Source organism: Canis lupus, chromosome 8 (genome assembly GCF_048164855.1).
Source record: "Canis lupus baileyi chromosome 8, mCanLup2.hap1, whole genome shotgun sequence".
NCBI lineage: Eukaryota > Metazoa > Chordata > Mammalia > Carnivora > Canidae > Canis > Canis lupus.
The window spans coordinates 15,397,817-15,412,703 of record NC_132845.1 but is presented as its reverse complement, the minus strand read 5'-3'; the positions used below and the strand labels follow the sequence as shown (position 1 = coordinate 15,412,703).

At 34.7% G+C, this 14,887-nt stretch overlaps 1 protein-coding gene and 1 long non-coding RNA gene across 7 annotated transcripts in view; one reads left to right on the top strand and one right to left on the bottom strand.

Annotated features, from left to right (window-relative positions):
• The window catches only part of LOC140637873 (uncharacterized), a 56,185-nt gene extending 44,682 nt beyond the window's left edge, over window positions 1-11,503 (bottom strand). The window contains exon 1 of the long non-coding RNA XR_012034953.1: window positions 11,361-11,503. This is a non-coding gene — a long non-coding RNA (uncharacterized lncRNA). The remainder of the gene's footprint in view (window positions 1-11,360) is intronic.
• Window positions 1-14,887, top strand: part of COL24A1 (collagen type XXIV alpha 1 chain) — a 387,541-nt gene that overhangs the window by 259,509 nt on the left and 113,145 nt on the right. For all 6 annotated transcript variants that reach the window (XM_072834343.1, XM_072834342.1, XM_072834338.1 and 3 more), the window contains 4 exons: window positions 71-124; window positions 493-546; window positions 1,814-1,867; window positions 2,036-2,143. In XM_072834343.1, the coding sequence (XP_072690444.1) occupies window positions 71-124; window positions 493-546; window positions 1,814-1,867; window positions 2,036-2,143 (270 nt within the window). The remainder of the gene's footprint in view (window positions 1-70; window positions 125-492; window positions 547-1,813; window positions 1,868-2,035; window positions 2,144-14,887) is intronic.

Genomic DNA, 14,887 nt, shown 5'->3' with positions numbered 1-14,887 from the left:
GGAGGTTGTTATTGCCTTTGCAATTGGTGAAGGAAGTATACAGATGATGTGTCAAATCATTTTCTTCTAGGGACCTTCAGGTATTGAGGGAGAATCTGGCCTGCCAGGTGAACCAGGTGCAAAGGTAACCTTCCTAAATAGTAAAGGGGTCTCTAAACTTTTACCACTGAACCCCATTTGCCGTATTTTAGCAAATACCCATCATCTTGAAAGCAAATGAATGACAGCAGATAAAAATGAGAAGTGTTTACAAATGAGTCAGAAAAAAATACAATCTATATATCTATATATCTATATCAATATATAGATATATATACTGACTGTGTGTGAGGAAATACAAATGATAAGGCTAATGGGCCAAAATATTATCAATAAATTAATCTGGGGGAAAAATGGAAAGTGTTTTGAAAGCCCTATGCTCATGATATGCATTTCATAATTATATATGCTGTTTTAGTAGAAAAAAGTTTTAATCTTTCCCTGTTTCTTCAGGGAAATGTTGGACCTGCAGGCAACGTTGGAGTTGCTGGAGAACCAGGGTTACGGGTAAGTGTACTGCTGGGAACCGTTTTAATGCACTGGCCTGAGGGGTTCAGAGACTCAACATTTAGCATACATAAAGTTTCAAAAAATGCATAATAAACCTTTCCGGTGCATAATAGAAAAAGTTTATCTTTATTTCTAAGTTTTAAAAGCTACATGCCAGACCCTGTTCATATAGTAATTTAGTAGTATTTGGAGTCCTAACCTCATACATCTTTTTCTCAGTATGAAGTGCATTCTGCAGAATGCTTTAAACATATGCAGAGTAACTGAGATTGTCACTAATGTGAACATTAAGAAGAAATTCACAAATAACAGTAATCAACTCTCAGTATATTTCTTGACCTAACAAGGCAAACAAATGATTACAGCCTCATTTATGTTTATAAAAACAACAACAAAAACCTAGTCACAAAAGTTAACAAGATTCAAGGAAATAATTGTAAATAAGTATAATTAGATAGCTTACAGTAGTTGTTCTAATATAGACAGCCTGTAATTTGAGCTGTGGTAAGCTTTTTTCCCAAGATAACAGTGCCCAAGATAATTTGAAGAGACATTTGCATACTAAAAGGCAAAGTAGGGAGATACATTTTACATCCATTTTCTTTTTCTTTGTTTCCTTTATTTGCAGGGGTTGGGCAGTGTGAGGTTGGGGTAATGGAAGTGTCTGGAAGCAACTCTGAAGACACAATAATTAACTCACTTTTAAATATTTTGGGTAACAAGAGAGCCAATACTACTTTAATATCTTCATAGAGTATGGCTATACTTTTCTGTTAAGTTCTATATCTAGAAGACAGCTTCTTGATATATCAAGGCCTTAATTGTTGCTTCTCTCTATAAGGGAGAAAATACCCTAAAAATCTGGTACACTGATTTGAACTGAATTAATATTATTAATATTAATCCATTTAATTCAGTATAACAAGCTACTACACTTAAGAGTATTTACAGTCCTTGAACTCGGGAAACACAGGTCTAACTATATAAATTTACAGAGGTACCAAGTGAATACATATTACTCTCAATTATCTAAAAGTTAAAATTCTGGACCCATCTTATATTTGAATTTATAGTACTGATTCTTTAAATCATCTTCAGAGCTAGTCCAAGCAAATTATATCAAGCTTATTATACTGCCAAATATTCCGTACAAATAAGGTAGAAGTAGGAATAAATGTACATAAACCTGCTACTTTTTAAAGATACCAGGAACAAAAAATAAGGTAAATGATTTAACAAAATAATTGTTTTTGCTACAAAATAGGGTGAACCAGGAGCTCCTGGAGAAGAAGGTCTCCAAGGAAAAGATGGATTAAAGGTAAATTATACTTTTCTCAATTATGTACAAGTAGATACTTGTTTGTGAAATCTTTAAAATATTCTATCATTACATAATTACTTTTATGTCCCAAACAAAAATCTGCTTCTTTTGTGGTATAATTATTTTACTGCCTTCCCTTTCTTAAAAGTTTTTACTGGGTTACAGGGGAACCCAGGAGGAAGAGGTCTCTCTGGAGAGGATGGAGAAAAAGGAGAGACAGGCCTACCAGGGGCTACAGGGCCCTTGGGTAGACCAGGTCTAATGGGCCCTCCGGTGAGTACTAATTGAACTTAGTCCCCTATACACACACACACACACACACACATGCACGCACGCACACACACACACACACATTCTCATTCTCTTAGATGTCCATTGGGTAATTGAAAGTATGGAACTGTGGCTTGAGAAAGGGCCAAACCAGGGACTAATGATCAGTCTACCTTACATCCAAGGAAGAAAGATACTTTTTCCATGTGTCATGCAAGTCCTTGAAGTTTTTTTTCCTTCCCACTTTGAGATATAATTGACAAGTAACATTGTGTAAATTTAATGTGTACAATGTGTGGTTTGATATATATATATACATATGTGTATATATATGTATATATATGATTACCAAATAGGGTTAGTTAACACATCCATCACTTTACAGTTACCTTTTTGTGTGATGGTGAAAATTTTTAAGATCCCCTTGGCAACTTTCAGAACACAATGCAATATTGTTAAATATAGTCCCCACATTGTACATTATATATTTATGAGTAACATTTTGTAACCAGGTATTTGTACCCATTTGCTATTTCCCCCATCTCTCCACTACTGGCAACAACCATCAATCTACTCTCTGTTCCTATGATTTCAGTTGTTTTGGATAACAAACATATGTGAGGTCATACAGTATTTTCCCCCCTCTGATTTATTTCACATAACATAATGACTTCCATGTCTATCCATATTGTTGTAAATGTCAGAATTTCCTTTTTGTGGCTGAACAATATTCCATTGTATATATAAAGCATATATATATATACACACCATACTTTTTTCCAATATAAGTTGACCTTCTATGCACTCATTTGTTTCTGGTCTCTCAATTCTTTTCCATTAGTCAGTCTATAGGTCTGGTTTTTTGTTTGTTTGTTTGTTTTATATAGGTCTGTTTTAATGCTAGTACCATACTGTTTTGATTAGTATAGTTTTGTATTAATGTACTTTGGAATTAAGAAGTGTGATGCCTCTAGCTTTATTTTTTCTTAAGATTGTTTTGGTTATTTGGGATATTTTCTGGTTTCATGTGAATTTTAAGATTTTTTTTTCCTAATGCTTATCATTGGAATCTTGATAGGAATTACATTGAATCTGTTGGTGGTTTGAGAAAATATGAACATTTTAACAATATTAATTATTCCTACCTATGAATATGAGTTCATAGATATGAGTTATCTCCCCATTTATGTGTCTTCAATTTTTTTCATCAATATCTTATAGTTTTCAGTGTATTGATATTTCTCCTTGGTTATATTTGTTCCTAAAGATTTTGTTTTTGATACTGTTGTAAATGGGAATGTTTTATTTCTTTTTCTGATAATTCATTGTTAGTATAAAGAAACATGGCTGTGTTTTGTGGGTGATTTTGTATCCTGACATTTTACTGAAATCATTTATTAATTTTAACAGTTTTTGTGAAGTCTTTACAGTTTTCTATATATGAAGATAATGCCATCTTCAGAGACCGTTTTAGTTTTCCTTCCTCCTTTCTAATTTGGGTGCCTTTTATTTCTTTTTCTTACCTAATTGCTCCAGATAGGATTTCCAGTACTATATTGAATAGAAGCAGTGAGAGTAAGCACCTTGGTCTCTTGTTCCTGATCGTAGGAAAATTTTTCAACTTTGTACTGTTAAATATGATATTAGCTGTGGGTCTATCATATATGGCCTTTATTATGTTGAGGTATGTTCCCTCTATACCTGTTGTATTGAGAGTTTTTATAATGAAAGTTTATTGATGTTTGTCAAATACTCATTCTAGATCTATTGAGATGATCATATGGTTTTACCTTTAATTCTGTGAATAGGGTATATCACATCGATTAATTTGCCATCAATTTGAACCATCCTTGCATCCAAGAAATAAATCTCATTGGAACATGGTGTATGATCCTTTTAATGTGCTGTTGAATTTAGTTTGCTAGTATTTTGTTGAGAATTTTTGCATTTATATTCATCAGGGGTATTATATTAGCCTATAGTTTTCTTATAATATCTTTATCTGGATTTTTTTTATCAGAGTAATACGGACCTGAGCTTGTGTGTATTTCCACTCTTCAAAATTTTGGATGAGTTTGAGAAATACTACCATTAATTCTTCTTTAAATGTGTAGTGGAATTCATCAGCAAATGCTAGGGTTTCTTTGTTGAGATATTTTGCTAAGGTTTTTCTTTGTTGAGAGATTTTTCATTACTTATTCAATCTTCTTATTCATTATTGGCCTATTTAGATTTTCTATTTCTGCATGATTCAATCCTGGTAAGTAGTATGGTTCTACAAATAGATATATTCTAAGTTGTCCAAAATTGACAAATAATTGTATCTTATTAGTCTTTTATGATCCCTTGCTTTTCTGTATTATCATTTATAATGTTTTTTTCTTTTTCATTTCTAACTGTAATGGGCCTTTAGGTCTTAGTGTTTGTCAGTTTTACCATTTCAAAGAAACCAACTATTTTTTTAATCTCTATTTTTTCTGTTTTCTATTTCATTTACTTTTACTCTAATTTTTATTATTTCTATTTTTCTGGTAATTTTGGCTTTAGTTTGCTCTTCTTTTTCTCCTTCTATAAAGTTAAGTTATTTATTTGAGATCTTGCTACTTTTTTAAAGTAGGCATTTATCACTGTACACTCCCCTTTTAGGACTGCTTTTGCTGCATTCCATAAATTTTACTATGCTGTGTTTCCATATTTTTTTTGTCTGAAGATTTTTTGTTTTTTTAAATTTTGTTTCAAGTTATTACTTGAATTTTAGTCAACATACACTGTAATATTGGTTTCAGGAGTAGAATTTAGTGATCCATCACTTTACATACAACACTCAGTGCTTGTCGCAAGTACCCTCCTTAATCCCCATCACTAATGTAGCCCCTCCCCTGCCCACTCCCCCTCCATCAATTCTCAACTTGTTCTCTGTAGTTAAGAGTTTCTTATGGCTTGCCTCCCTCTCTTATCCCCCTCCTTCCCCTATGTTTATCTGTTTTGTTTCATACATATGGGTAAAATCATATGGCATTTGTCTTTCTATGACTGACTTATATTACTTAGTATAATACTCTCTAGCTCCGCCCACATCATTGCAAATGGCAACATTTCATTCTTTTTTATGGCTGAGAAATGTGTATTATATATATATATATATATATATACACACACAAAAGAGGTTTTATATATATATTACTCAGCCATATAACCTTATTATATATATATAATAGTACAGATATTTTATTTCTTTTTAAAAAATTTTTATTTATTCATGAGACACACACACACACACACACACAGAGGCAGAGACACAGGCAGAGGGAGAAGCAGGCTCCCTGCAAGGAACCTGATGTGGGACTTGATCCTGGGTCTCCAGGATCACACTCTGGGTTGCAGGCAGTGCTAAACCACTGCACCACCGGGGCTGCCCATCTTTTACCTCTTTGGTTAGATTTATCCCTAGGTATCTTACAGTTTTTGATGCAGTTGTATATCAGTTTGATTCCTTAATTTCTCTTTCTGTTGCTTCATTATTGATGTATAGAAATGCAACAGGTTTCTGTACATTGATTTTGTAACATGTGACTTTGCTGAATTCCATGTATCAGATATAGCAATTTTTTGTGAAGTCTTTCAGGTTTTCTACATAGAGTATCATGTCATCTGTGAATAGTGAAAGTTTGATATCTTCCTTACCAATACGGATGGCTTTTATTTCTTTTTGTTGTCTGATTGTTGAGGCTAGGACTTTCAGTACTATCTTAAACAATCGTGAGAGTAGGACATCCCTGTCTTGTTCCTGACCTTAGAGGAAAAGCTCTCTTTTTCCTCATTAAGGGTGATACTAGCTGTGGTTCTTTCATATATGGCCTCTATGATATTGAGGTATGTTTCCCCTTGTTGAGGGTTTTTATCAAGAATAGATGCTGTATATTGTCAAATGTTTTTTTTTGCTTCTATTGAGAGGATCATATGGTTCTTATCCTTTTTTATTAAATCAATGTTGTGTATCAAAGCGATTGATTTGCGAATATTGAACCACCCTTGCAACCCAGGAATAAATCCCACTCGATTGTGATGAATAATCCTTTTAATGTACTGTTGGATTTGATTTGCCTAGTACCTTGTTGAGAATTTTTGCATCCATGTTCATCAGGAATTTTGGCCTGTAATTCTCCTGTATAGTGAGGTCTTTGTCTGGTTTTGGAATCAAGGCAATGCTGGTCTCATAGAATAAGTTTGAAATTTTTCCTTCTATTTCTATTTTTCGGAACAGTTTCAGGATAATACATATTAATTCTTTAAATGTTTGGTAGAATTCCCCTGGGAAGCCATCTGGCCCTGGACTTTTATTTATTGGAAGATTTTTGATTACTTATTCAATTTCTTTGCTGGTCTGTTCAAATTTTCTATTTATTCCTATTTCAGTTTTGGTAATTTGTATATTTCTAGGAATTGGTACATCTCTTCCAGATTGCCCAATTTGTTGGCATATGATTTTTCATAATATTCTCTCATAATTGTTTGTATTTCTGTGTTGGTTGTAATCTCTCCCCTTTCATTCATGATTTTATTTGAGTCATTTATCTTTTCTTTTTGATAAGTCTGGCTAAGAGTTTATAAGTTTTATTAATCCTTTCAAAGAACCAGCTTCTAGTTTCATTGATCTGTTCTACTGGGGTTTTTTGTTTGTTTCTATATCATTTATTTCTGCTCTCATCTTTATTATTTCCTTTCTGCTGGGTATAGGCTTTATTTGCTATTCCTTTTCTAGCTCCTTTATGTGTAAAGTTGGTTAGGTTAAGTGTTTGAGATACTTCTTACTTCTTGAGGTAGGCCTGTATTGCTATATACTTCCCTCTTACGACTGCTTTTGCTGCATCCAAAATTGTTGTGTTTTCATTTTCATTTACTTCCATGTATTTTTAAAAAATTTCTTCTTTAATTTCCTCGTTAACTTTAACTTCCATGTATTTATGGCCTTTCCAAGTTTTTTCTAGTGTTTGACTTCAAGTTTTGTAGCATTGTGGTCTGAAAATATGCATGGTATGATCTCAGTCTTTTTGTACTAATTAAGGCCTGATTTGTGACCCAGTTTGTAATCTGGAGAATGTCCCATGTGTACTCAAAAAGAATGTGTATTCTACTGCTTTAGGATGAAATGTTCTGAATATATCTGTTAAGTCTATCTGGTGCAGTGTATCATTCAAAGGCATTGCTTCCTTATTGATTTTCTGTTTAGATTCTCTGTCCATTGCTATAAGTAGGATATTAAGGTCCCCTACTATTATTATATTATTATCAATGAGTTTCTTCATGTTTGTTTTTAACTGATTTATATATTTAGGTGCTCCCAATTTGGGGGCATAAATATTTACAACTGTTAAATTGAAGTTTTTTAATTTCCCTTTTAATTCCCTTTTTAATCCATTGGTTGTTGAGGACTGTGTTTTTAAATTTCTACACATTTGTAAATTTTCCATCCCTCCTCCTGTTACTGATTTCTAGTTTGATACCACTGTGGTTAGAAACATACTTGATATACAAGTTCTCTTTTCCAAAGTTTGTTGAGACTTATATAATGGCCTTACATATGAAATATTCTTGAAAATGTCTCATGTAAAATTAAAAAAGAATGTATATTCTGCTGCTCTTGGATGAAATGCTGTATATATCTGTTAGGTACATTTGTCTATAGTGTTGTTCAGATCCATTTTTCCCTTATTGATTCTCTGCCTGGATGATATAACCATTTTAAAGAGTAAAGTATTAAAGTCCCCAGCTATTATTGTATTGTATTTATTTCTTCCTTTATTTCTGTTAGTATTTGCTTTAATATTTAAGAGCCTCAATGTTTGATGTATAAATATTTACAATTACTACATATTGATTAACATTTATATTTACATATTATTACTATAATCATATAATGACCATTTTTGTCTCATGACTATATTGCTTAAAGCCAATTTTGTCTAATATTAGTGTAACTATCCCTGCTTTTTTTTGGTTATTATTATTTCTTTTGCTTGAAATATCTTTTTCTGTTTCTTCACTTTTGATCTTTGTGTATCCTTAAAGTTTAAGTGAGTCTCTTGTATGCAGTACATAGGTAAGTCTTGTCTTTTATCCATGCAGCCATTCTGTATCTTTTGATTAGGGAATTTAATACATTTACAATTAAAGTAATGATTGATAAGGTCTTCCTATTGACATTTAATTAATTATTTGCTGGCCCTTTTGTATATGATGTCTTCTTGTTTTCTCTCTTGTTGTCTTTGTGATCTTATGACTTTTTGTAGCACTATGACTTAACCCTTTGTTAAACTTCTGTGTATCTACCACATTTTTTGTGGCTCACATAAAATATGTTATAACATCTTATTTTAAGCAGATAACAACTTCAATACCATAGAGAAACTTTATATTTTTACTTCTTCTCACCACCTCACATTTCATGTTACAATTTACATCTTTTTGTAGTATGTATACAGTAACAAATAATCGTAGTTATTGCTATTTTTTTATGATAGACATAATGAGAGAGAGAGAGAGAGGCAGAGACACAGGCAGAGGGATAAGCAGGCTCCATGCTGGGAGCCCAACGCAAGACTCGATCCCAGGACTCCAGGATCACGCCCTTGGCCAAAGGCAGGCGCCAAATCACTGAGCTACCCAGGGATCCCCTAGTTATTGCTATTTTAAATGCATTTATTTTTTAATTTTTTAACTCGAGTTGTAAGTGATTTATGCACAGTCATTGCAATATTAAAGAATCTGGCTTTAAATATATATTTACATCTGTTGGTGAGTTTTATAAGTCATGTTTTTTTACATTAATTATATTATTTTATTTGAGCCTGAAAAATGCCCTTTAGCATTTCTTGTAAGACAGGTTTAGTGGTGAACTCTTCAGCTTTTTTTTGGAGGGGAAAGTCTTTATCACTTCATTTCTGAAAGACATCTTTGCTGGGTATAGTATTCTTGGTTAACTTTTTTTTTTCTTTGAACGTTTCTCCTGGCCTGCAGTTTCTGCTGAGAAATGTATTTATAGTCTTATGGAGGCTCTCTTTTGTGGGACAAATTGTTTTTCTCTTGCTTCTTCCAAAATTCTTCCTTTGTCTTTGACTTTTTGCAGTTTAGTTATGTGTCTCAAAGTAATTCTTTTTGGATTCAACTTATTTGGGATCCTTTGGGCCTAAAGAATCTGGATGTGCATTTTTCTCCCCAAGTTTGGGACATTTTCAGCCATTATATCTTCACATAGACTCTTTCTTCTCCTTATGGCATTATCACAATACACATATTATTTCACTTGATGCTCATAAGTACCATGGACTTTCTTTCCTTTATTTTGTTTTGTTTTTTTTTTTTTTTTTTACTCTTCTGGGTAATTTCAAATGGCTTGTCTTGAATTCACTGATTCTGCTGCTTGGCTGAGTCTACTACTGAAGCTCTCTATTGAATTCTTAAGTTCATTGTATTGTTCATTTCTAGGATTTTTGTTTTCATTATTTTTATGGTTTCTGTTTGTCATACTTCTCATTTTATTCATGTGTTGTTTCTCTAATTTTGTCTATTTGTATGTTCCTGTAGTTCACTGAACTTCTTTAAGATGATTGTCATAAAGTCCATAGAATTCCATTACTTTGGTATCAATTATCGAAGTTTTATTAGTTTCTTTTGGCATTGTCATATTGATTTGATTCTTTTTTTTTTCTTGATTTGATTCTTTATGGTCCTTGTATCCTTGCACTAGTATCTGCACATTATCTGAGTAAGCAGTCCCTTTTCCAGACATTTGAGGTTTATTTTGGCAAGGAAAGCCCTTCTCCAGCCTGCTTAGCTTAGGATACTAGACTGGTTAACAGGTAGAATTTGGGGGCAGGCACAGCTTACTATTGAGGTCCCCAGTCGGGCAAGGCCCTTACCTATGTTATGAGGTTGGGGGAGGACTGCCACTAGCTGTTTTTTGCAGCTGGGTGATCCTGTTGGCTGGGCCTCATTTTCAAGTGAGACCAGTGAATAGGCACCCTGGTTGGTCAGGGATACTGGTAAGGTGAGACCTTAGACTGTATTCCCTGACAAGGCAGTACCTCTGATTGGACTCTGCAGTTGGGCAAGGCCTCCTGTGGTGCACCCTAACTGAATAGTGCTGTTGGCTGAACTCCAACTTCATGAGACTTCATGGCTTCACAGTTGGACAGACCCACAGGCTGTGCCTCAAGTTTGTACAGAGTCACAGGCTGTGCTTCATGACTACTTAACCCACTAGCTGTGCCTCTGTGTTGGGTAAGGTCACTTGCCAGGCTTTCTGGTCAAGTGGGGTCTCCAGCTGATCTCACTGTTGGTTGGTACTGGAGATTATATACTCCATGGTTGGGTGGAGATATTGTCTGAGCTCTTTTATTGGACAGGGATGAGGGCTATGCTTTGGTAATTGGACAGGGCCACTTGCTGGCCTTTTTGCCTCTACAAGGTTATAGACTGTGTTTAGGAATTGAACAGGGCCATGAGCTAGATTTTGCTGCTGGGTATAGCTGTTGGCTGGGCTTCACAGCAAGGCAGTACTTTAAGCTGGGTTCCAAGGCTGCCCAGGACCACTGTTCAGATTATTTGGTCATTACGAACATTTTGGCAGGGCTGCTGGCTTGGCTGACTGCCTCATTAGAGGTATAGTTTGGACTCCACAACTGCCTAGATTCTATGGCCAGGCAATCCTGAATGTGTGGGATGGCAGTCTATGGTTAGCTATTGGGCAGGGTTGCAGATATGTTTCCCTGCCTACCCAGGGCCATCTAAGGGGTTCCACAGCAGGTATGCTCCTTTTGGCTGGGGACCCCAATCATGCAAAGCCCTTCAACCAAGTCCCCTGACCAGACAGAGCCAACTCAGCTCTGTAGATGTGCAGAATCACTATAGATCTCTGCTCAAGTGCTATTGCAAGCAGGAATGCAATGAACAAGATTGGGCACAGGTTGTTATGATCCTTGCTTCTATTACTGTCTCTATCTGATGCTCAGTGGTCAAGCCCCAAGCTTCCCCAGGGATTCCCATGAGGTGAGACCTTATTGGGCTATCCTGGAAGCATTTCATAACACTGGGAGAACTGAATGTCCACTTTGGGTTTTCTTTTCCTCACTGGAGAAACTGTAAGCCAAGGGGGCCCCCTGATTGTGGTGGCTGGTCTGGGGAAAGGACAATACAATCAAAATGAAATCTTAATTCTTACCTTTCTACTGTGGTCCTTCTGTATCTCTCTGTGATCTAGGGGAGTGCTTCAGCCTCACCCTGAGATTCTGGGGTTTTCACAATGGTGGTCTTTTATGTGGATACTTGCTACTTGGTCTTCTGAGGATGGCTGAATTCAGGAATTTCATGTCACTATCCTGATGATGTCACCTCAGCTACGGAACTTCTGTCATAAAGCATTTGAAGAGGAACACTTTGTGTTATCTCAAACTTACTTTTAGTATTTCTCATTTTTATTCATAGAGCTGACATAATTCCTGTAGAGTAATATCCTAACTCTAGAATGACATAAGAAATCTTTTGCAGGCATAATTTAAGTTATCAACATCTGATCTCAAATTGTAGTATTACTTCAAGAGAAATTCTAAATGTCATGTTGGACAGATTCTCTCACTATAGGTGAGAGATATCAATAAATAAATAATGCGAATATCTTCTCTCTTGCTTAAATGCTTAATTTATGATATCTGTTATATTCTTCCGGATATGGCCTCTCTTTTTTATTTTACTGTTCTATCTATCTTGTCTCATATCTTTAAATATAAGATCTCCCCCGAAACTATTCTCTTTTTACTTCTCTAAGTTTTCCTGCATTTGAAGATACTCATATCTTGGGAGTCATCACTTATGACCCTACCCGAAAGTGATTTATCTTTTTGCCGTACCCTGAGAGTCTTGCTCAGCCTTTTAAAGTAGTTCCTCCTCCCAGTAATCTCAATTACATTTTCAAGAACTGAGAAGAAACTCTCTGGAAGAATACAACAAATACCATAAATGAAGCATAAATTGGCTATCTTGCCATTCATATCATTTACCAATAATTTTGATTCTGTTAGCAATAATTAAAATAATGCTATCTCACTTCTTCTCCAAAATAATAAATAACCATACCAGTGTATTTCAACATGACATTTGAAATTTGAAGATGAACCAGAAATATTGCCTGGTTTTCAGCAATTGGCAAATGGAGTCTTTTTCCCTTTGGTTTTACATAAGTGGTAAAGTGACCATTTCTCCTCTGTCTTGCCCTCTCACTCCTGGAAAGCTATGATAAGTTCTACTGCAGCAAGTACAAAGCATTAGAGAATCACCCCCCAAAATTATCTTCAAATTATTGGTCCAGGCTGAACTATAGAATTTCACTTATATTTTCTCTAGAATCCTTCCAATAATCTAGTGGTGCTTTATTTTCCCCACTTTACAACTGAAAACAAAACAAAACAAAACAACAACCAGGCTCAGAGAAAGCTGAGAATATAGCAGATGGCAGAGCTGGCTCTATCTAGTTCCTTTATGACTTCTATGTCTCTAAGCTACACTACTCCATGAGTATACTACAAATATAAGCCTTGGGCTTATATTTTGCCTTTTCTGAGGTTCTTGATATTTTTCATCTTTTTTAGGAGATTCATCAGGGCTGGACTTATAGAGAAGCCAAGTAACAAATGCTTGAAAAAGTGTGATCATCTTTCAGAAAATTCCTATCAAATTCATTTTTTAAAAGATTTTATTTATTTATTCATGAGGGAGAGGCAGAGACACAGGCAGAGCTAGAAGCAGACTCCCTAATGGGAGCCCAATGCAGGACTCATTCCCAGGATCCCAGGATCACACCCTGAGTCAAAGACAGACACTCAACCCCTGAGCCTCCCAGGCATCCCCAAATTCATTTTTATATGGGAAAGTCATTAACTGTTAACAATTATTAATACTTTACCATGGATTTTTTTCAATCATTTAACCTATTTCCCCAGCAAAACTCTATAAGTCGGTGGGGAGAACTGAACTAGGAAAAAGAAAGGCCTAGCCATGCCGTAGGATAAGAGACAGGAATCCCAGATTGGGATGATACATCATGACAGCTGGTGATGGGCAGAACAGAAATGAAAAAGGGGGCTCAAAACAAGACATGGAAAAATGATAAACACAGATTTCATCTGCTTCATAATTTTTCCCAGGAAAAATCTTGCCTCATACACATCTTTGGTGCCTTTTTTAGTAACAACACATGTGTGTTTCTTTTTTATTCTTTTTTGTTGTTCTCCTTGGAATTTTAAATGCCTTTCAGCTCATAAACTCAATAAAAATACCATGGCACATTTTTTCAAAAGAATTTTATGATCCAAGGAACTATTGCTTAATCAGACAGCCTGATGTTGGATTTATTTTTCACTTTAAAAAAATTTTTCTGTAGGCAATGTCACAAAGATGCTACCTATTCTTTAAAAATAAACAAGAAAGAGAGTGAGAAAAAGAAATAAAACTTCTTTTCAAGGGAAAAAATGCTTCTCTTACTTTCTACAATATTAGAAAATGAAAACTAAGTTGAAAAATAAGGCAAGGGAAGCATTAATAACAAATTCCCAAATCTAAGATGCAGACTTCTTTGAACGGAATTTTAAAATGTATAATTTATGCTTTAATTCTGTGCTAAGGTGTTCAGTTCACCTGAATATATAACTCTGTATTGGAAAAGAATTTGGAAACATCTGAGAAGAAGCATCTGCTTGACTTATGGTCTGTCATTCATTTCTAAAAAAGTGAAAAACTATCACTGTTGTATCTAACATCTAAACAGATGTGAAGCTATGGGAGTTAAAAGTTGAATGTATAAAAAATTGTCTTCTTTTATTCTGTTAGGACAAAACTTGGTTGGATTTATTGAAGTGTGATTTTTCCTCCATCTATATAGAGTGGTATGATGATTGGGAATAGGGGAATATCTTAAGAAAAGATGAAGCAAAATAAAGAAACTTTCTCAATAGAATCTTAAAAAACAAAGTCAGAAAGATGAGAGGACTTATCAATAGTTAGTAAAGAATGATAAAGGTATACATGACTCTTATTCCTGAGATAATTTCCTTAGAAGCCCTGAAAAATAGTAACTTTGAAAATTTGAGGTCAGTGGCATTAAAGAGTAAAGGACTTATTTAAATTTTTATCTTCTGAATGATTTTTATGACTCTGGTCTTAGGCTTGTTTGTTCTGAACTGTTGTGTCATAAACCAACACAGAAATAGAAAGAACTCTGCACTGACCATTATGCAAGAATTGCTCTTCCACTATCCCTGCTCTACTACTAAAGAGCTGTACATTGTTGGGTGAGTCATTCTTTGGTTTCTCAGTTTACGCATTACACATAAAGGGGTTGGAGCTGTGCAGAACCTCCCAGGATGGCTATGTCAGGGAGGGATGCTGAATGGGCAAGAGTGTTCCTTCTATTACTAGGTGAGTCAGGAAAAAAAAAATCTTTGTATATATATCTAACATATTGGCCTCTGTATAGCTTTCATTGGAAGAAATGCTAAAAAAAAAAAACAAAAAACAAAAAACACATTAGTGTAGATGTTCCTAAATTTTTATTAGCCTTACAGATTGTGACTCTATAAAATATATATTTGTCCATTCATTAATTCAGCAAAGTTTTTGAGTACCTTCTATGAACCAATAACTCTGCTAAGCAATGGGGATACCAAGAGGAACAAGATTAGCAAGATTCCTGACCCC